At 44.1% G+C, this 6838-nt stretch overlaps 1 protein-coding gene across 1 annotated transcript in view; it reads right to left on the bottom strand.

The window, feature by feature from the left end:
• Positions 1-283: 283 nt before the first annotated feature.
• Positions 284-6838, bottom strand: part of LOC144772771 (macrophage mannose receptor 1-like) — a 55819-nt gene continuing 49264 nt past the window's right edge. The window contains exon 6 of the mRNA XM_078657327.1: positions 284-506. Coding sequence (XP_078513453.1) covers positions 377-506 — 130 coding nt within the window. The 3' untranslated portion in view covers positions 284-376. The remainder of the gene's footprint in view (positions 507-6838) is intronic.

The following is a 6838-nucleotide window of genomic DNA, read 5'->3' as shown; positions in this document are numbered from 1 at the left end:
ATATCCAAGATTTGCAACTCTCAGTTCTCTCAGGGATCCTGCCATTTCATCAAACCAACCACAGAGTAGAGGTGCCAAACGTCCTAGTGATAGCGCACATGTGCTACTGCAATGTGGTTTAGACCAGCAACCCCAAACCATTCAAGGTCCCCAGTCAAGGGAACCCCCTCCATGCTATGGGTGGAATTTGAACCCTCTATCATCATCAGAGATCCTCTCTCTGTGTTAAGAGGGTGTGAGGCAGTAGCACCGTCAAGGGATGCCCCTCCACGTTGGAGGCGAGCATTGGGCCCTCTAGCACCCTCCAGGAGCCTGGACTCGCTCTGGGAGGGGGTTCAAAACGCTACAGGGAACAAGCCTCCTAAAGCAGGTGGGTCTACACTTTTCTCTCACAGACCCAGTGAAGCCTCTCCAAGCAGGAGACATCCTGCCAGGCTCCAGAGTCTCCGCAGGTGCTTGCACAGTTCTCTTGCTGGAGACCGTTGGGTTCATTCGCTGCCCAGTATCTAGAGTCAAAATTAAATAAAAAAAATTAGAGACAAGGAATTTAACCATTCTGTTCAACATAGTCTATGTAAGGAGGGCCAAGAGCAAAAAAAGACTTATAGTGTGTCCTATTACACAAGTCAACCAATGATAAGGGAGGCAAGGTTGTGAGTAGCAGCGGACCAGTGGAATGAGATGGAACCAGACGTCAGGAGCAGAGCCAGCAGGAGTGGACCATGGTAGCCATGTGGTGTTCTGGGTTAGAGATAAAGGGGGAGCAGAAGCAAAGCTTGTGGCATGGGTAGCACTAGTGAGTGTGGCCTAAGCGTGTGAGCAGGTCAGGAGCTCATGAGCAGGGCAAAGCTCTGTAGCAAAACTGGAGTTAGTGAGCACGAAAGAACTTGTGGGCAGGCACGGCTGGTTCAGGTAAGAGCCGTGAGGCAAAATCAACAGAGGATGATATAGGGAAAATAAATAAAAAATAATTGAAACCACTTACCTTGCGCTCGCCGCATCGCTGACTCGGCTATGTGGCAAACGCAAGGTAAGTGGTTTTATTTGGTTTTTATTTTATTTTGCCTATTCCGTCATTTGTCGACTTTCCCCCTGCTCCACCCCGCCCACCGCTCTTACCTGATTCAGCCGCGCCTGCCTGTGGGAGGAGTTTGTAAGCAGAGCAGAGCCAATTAGGGTTGCCACCTTTATCAGAAAGAATATTGGCCATTTGTTTACATTTTGTTATTCTGGAAGGGCCAAGTGTTGGTGCATGAAAAATAATTTATGTACAATTCTCAGTATTCTTTTGTAACACGGCATTTATGCTGCTGTTTGCTTTAACACTCATGTATAATTAATTTAAGCAGCCCTCAAGCAGTTTCTAAGTACTTTTCTTACACAGCCTTAATAATACAGACCAGGCCAGTTAAAAAATGGCCAGGTGGCAACCCTAGATCCAATGAGCAGAGGTGGTGCACAGAAACAGTGGGAAAAAGACTGAGAAATGGTGATCCAGGAAATATAAAGAATTCCAACAGACGGCAGAAAAGCACTAAGGAGATTTGATTGGAAACAGAAAAGTGATGGTGTCAGTGGTGAGGAGTAGATTCAGTGAGCAGTGGGTGGAGCAAGTAAGCAGGGGTGGAGCCAGTGATCACGGGCGGAGCCAGTAAGTAGAAGTAAAGTATGTGGGCATAATTGGAGTAACTGAGCAGTATCCATGGGATCCCAGGAACAGCAATGTAACATGATTGGCCCAGGATTACAAGTGTTAGCCAAAATGAAAACCCATCTCTTCCACCCATCATCTTCCAAGGCAGTAGTGTAACATTAGGCCCCACAGCCCCCGTGGTGCAGAGGAGCCCCTGAGCTGCAAGGGGCCCCTCCAGCACTGTGCACGGATGGTGGGCGCCTGGCCTGAGAGATCCTGACTGGGTCCAGAGCATGCAGGCCTCCTCCATGTACTTTGCAGGGAAGGGGGCTCAAGTTTCATTAAACCACTGTCCCAAGGAGAGACTTGATGGTATATAAGGAGCCAGGCAATCTCTTAATTGGCTGGTACGGACCTGTGAATTGTTGGAAGGGTCGAGACACAGCCAATCACGTAGGCTTAACGGACACGCGGCACCCCTGAGTGGACAAAACCCCTCCAGCCTCATCATTCAGTCCTGAATATCTCTGCCTATAAACCTGAGAGCCTCTGAGCATCTTACTTGGGTTTTTTTTCTTATACAGGCTGCATAGGCTTTATATAGGGACGGCCTGGAGCACGAGGCGGTCTCACATGAACAATGACTGCGTGTTAAGGTAGCTCGCTGTTGAGATTTTGTGATACCTGCATGTCACAGGTTTCACCCATCAATTGTCAATAAAATACCTATTGTAGTGTTTGATGATAGTAAGCTGTAAGTCCACCGAAATTTATTTTACACTCCTCTTTAGAAAAGAGCAGAATACTCATCTCTTTACGCTGAGCTTTATTCATGTCATATGAATATTCCCATCTCCAGGTGCCCGGGACAGTATCACGAAGAGAATCCCCCAAGTCCTCTCTCAAACCCCATGTTCTTTTGTAGATAATATTGTTCCATGACCCCTTCTGCAAGAAGTGCCCTGTTGCTCCAAAGCTAAGCCTGCACTGTTTGAATATATACACAGCAACACCATATAATGTGTTATTATATTATCATACGCTAAATGCACTCCTCAGTGGAGCACATGAATCCGCCCTGTTCAGACATGAAGTGGCCATGCCATATGAACTGCCTATTGTTTATTTTCATGATTCTCATACTTGCTTTTGCAAAATAAAGGTTCTTCACTCCACTGAAGCTGCTATTGTTGCCTTTGCCTTTTCTTCTTTTCCTCTTCCTTTATGCCTCTCCCTGTCCAGTGCCCCTGCTGCTTCTTTCTCCAAAGGCTGAAAGCCTCCGAACACTTGTGGGTCCCTCCCCAGGGTACTGTGAGGAGGCTGGATCTAGTTTCAGCCCGGGATCTGCAGTTCTGCCCAATCGTTAAATCTTCTTAAGTCCATCTCGAACAATGGTTCTTGTGGTCTGTGGCAGGGCCGGTCTGGCCATACCAGGCATCGGGTGTTTCCCCGGGAGGCTGGAAGCATGGGACCGGTTTTAAAGCGGTGGGGTCGGTTTTGTTACTGGGGTTCAGTTTGCAGTGGTGCTCCAATATCGGCCCCCAGTAACAAAAGCAACAGTGCTGCACACTTGCACCAGAAACCCCATGCCCCCGCCCCTTTGCTGGTTCGACAAAATTGCCAAGACGGCTTTGAGTTCCCAGTCCAGCCCTGGTCTGCAGACCCCTTGGCATCCATGATGCCTTATCAGGGGATCCACGACTGCTTAGAAAATTTACAATATTAACAGATTAATAAAGTACATCTAAATAAAGATGCAAAACGTAAAATAGAAAATGTTAAAATGTTCTGTAAATGTGAAAGAATTTGAAATTGGAGGCTAAAAATGATGGCCCAATTTATCAAGTAGTCAGACACCACAGAGAACCAAGTATAGTTGCTCCACTGCATTGCGTGAAAGGGAAAGAGCGGAACAGCACCATATCTACTTGATGTGGCACTGTTCTACTTTCTCCCTGTGCTGGCGCACTTTACGGAGCATTGCACCAATGCAGACACCGTTCTGTCATAGTGAAAGGGTGTCTGCATTGCCTGAAGCATGTTTTTTCTGCAGGAAAGAGTCCCTTCAAGTAGAAAATCTGTGCTTTTATGCTTTTCCCAGTTTGTATGTGTGCCATACAATGCAGCATACATGCAAAGTGGGAAAAATGACCAGAAATTAAAACATTTCTCCTCGCTGTGCTTGCCTCGAGGAGGCATTGGATTTTGGCGCAAATCCCTGTCTTCAATTCTCTGTAGATATTGATTTGCATTGACACCCTTGGGTGGTTGCATGGGAACACCCACGCACCACCCATGGAAGGCCCCCTTGATGCAATGTGATGCATTGCTCAACTTTGCGTTACTTTGTGTCCTTTCCAATGTAAATCATGAGTTGAGTTGGATAGTAAATCTCACCTGAATGTTTAGTGTTGGGTTTACGTAATAAAAGTAAACTGACGCAAAGCAATTGTAAATCTGGGTCGAAATTGGTATTCTCAAATGCTTCTTCGGAGCAGCGCAATCCAGACAGTACAGCATAGATGACGAGTGGGCTTCAACTTCGCACTTAAATTAAAATTTAGATTTCTTTTTGTTTGTGAATTAAAATAAGCAATTCACCATTTGTGAAATGTTTTTGATTTGTTTGATGAATGCTTCTCTTTATATTTTTTGTATTGCTTTTAGGTTCAAATCATCGAAATTGCTTATGCCGGGGTCCCCAGCTTCCAGCAATGACCCATGCTGACTATGCAGTTTTTTAAATTAATATGCAGAAAATATGTATAAAAAACCCTGACATAGAGAGATCGGAGATGGCTTTCCATTTTCCTCTCAAGACTCTGTCCAATAATTCTGAGATTTTCTTCCTCACTTAGAATGCTGTAAGAACTCTTTATGAGCTTGGCACTTAGAATTTAGAGGTTTTTTATTAACTAATCGCGGCTCTGTTGCAATTTATCATTTTGTATTTCAAGTCTTCATGACAAAAGTATGCATTCGTCTGTAATTCTTTTTTTATGATTCTGTATTAAACCTTTTAAACTTAATTTTGATCTAGAACTCACCCCTCGAGTGGTCCCAGTTTCTAAATATGGTTTTACTCTTCTAAGTTTGAATTATTGATGTGGAGGATGGTCTCTTACCACCGGATCAATGAGATGATCAGCGGAGCTGAACTGCCTAAAGTAAAATATTGAAAATCATACAATATTGGGGGTTCAGGAAATTATTGGGTTTCAGCTCCCATACATCGGTACCTGTCACTTTAGGTGACACAACAGAAGTACTATAAAGAAGACCAACAGTAGCTCCAGCATCTCAGCCTTAAACTATTTTCTATGCTGTATGTCTGTCTAGCTGCAAGTCCAGTGTCCCAAGACCATAGATATCACAATCAATGTACAAATACATCAAATGATCAATGTATTCATTTTTTTATTTAAAAAAAAAAACCAATGTAAACAATGTGACAGCACATTGGGTGTGTGGTGAGAAACATGGTCGGTGCTCTCATATAAGAAATACACGTGTGGCAACCCGTGATCAAGAGTAGGGAAACATCCATAACAACGCGGGCATTACCCCGCACTGCTATTACAACGCAAGTCGTTACAACGACTTGCGCTGGAGGGCGCTGTAGGATAGGGAATAGTTTAATTTTCTATCCAACACCTACTGTCAACGTGGGCTGGAGTTGGAATAGAAAATTAAACTATTCCACTATCCAGCGCCCTCCAACGCAAGTCGTTGTAACGACTTGCGTTGTAAAAACTGTGTTGTAATGGCATGCGGGGTAAATGCCCGCGTTGTAATGCCGTACAACCCAAGTGTATGTATCAAGCAAGAACAACACAGCACATTTTATTCTTAAGTACACTCAAATTGGGTCCATTGAACTAGGCGATGAGGTTTTGATCCTTTACACAGATAGGATCATCATGAGGACCATAAGAATACATGAGCCAGAGAAAAATAGATGATGGGCACTGTTCAAGTATTTCTGAAGGCACCAAGGGACTCAATTCAGCTACAACTGTGCAATGATTGTATAGACTGTAAAGGTCATCACAAATTGCCAGAGAGACTTGCAAGGGTTCTAGGGGCTCGAGTAATGGGAGTTGGGCAGAGTAGACCACTTCTAGGATGTAAAAGTGCGGTGCCTCCACAGGATCTTCCTAGACAGCAGAAAATACTGCTTGAAACGAGAGCTTAGTGACGTTGGCTGGCTGTGCTTCAAATGATTTCTACTTCTCCTAGAGCCCATTACTAGATCCTCTGGCCCCATCTGAACTACACTGGCAATTTTTGACTACTTTGGGAGTCTATACAAACCTTGAACAGCAGTTGTTGAATTGAGCCCATTGGTGCTTTCAGCAACGTTTAATTAGTGCCCACCCTTTATTTTTCTCAGGCGCATGTATTCTTAGAGTCCTGATGATGATCATTCTATGTGTCTAAAGGATCGAAACATCATTGACTAGTTCTACAGACCCAATCTGATTGCACATCCGAATAACATGGGCTGGGTTGTTCCTACTTGATATACACTGTTGCACATGCATTGTTAAACATGTGTATTACTTGTATGAGCGCACCGGGCACTTTTCGCACTATACACCCACTGTGCAGTCACATTGGTTTCAATGTTTTTATATACGATTGAATAAATTGATCATTTTATGTATTTGTACATTAATTGTGATATTTATGTTTTGGGACCACTGTTCTTTTTGACTAAGCTAACCCAAGTCCCAGGCGACACACTGGTTTCCGTGTTACCAATGACCTAGCTCCAAGTCTAGACATGAGTGGAACTCCTCATAGTATGTTAGGGAATGACCAATGCATGTGTGTCTAGCACACATTATGGAGACCAGATCGGTCATCAAATTGCTACTAAACACTGATAAAGACAAACAATGTTGGTTTGAGGACCACAGCACTATGCAGACCGATCGACATAGTGTGTTTAGGTACTTTTGGGCAAATGTATCAAAAGAGCAGTGACATTTACTTTGATCCTCCCTATAACTTGCCTCAATATCAAGGCATGTGTGGAGTTAAAATACTATATACACAATTAATTATTGTGTGTGTGTGTGTGAGTATGTGTGCAAAGCTGGACAGTGCACGTGCTTCCATGTTACAATGCCACTCATTGCGTGTGCTGAAGCAGTTGTGTGTGTGGGCGTGTTTCTACTGATGTGCTGTACCTTTTCTCTT

Source organism: Lissotriton helveticus, chromosome 1_1, assembly GCF_964261635.1.
Source record: "Lissotriton helveticus chromosome 1_1, aLisHel1.1, whole genome shotgun sequence".
In the NCBI taxonomy this organism is placed as follows: Eukaryota; Metazoa; Chordata; class Amphibia; order Caudata; family Salamandridae; genus Lissotriton; species Lissotriton helveticus.
The sequence above is the reverse complement of the archived record's forward strand: the minus strand, read 5'-3'. Positions and strand labels throughout refer to the sequence as shown.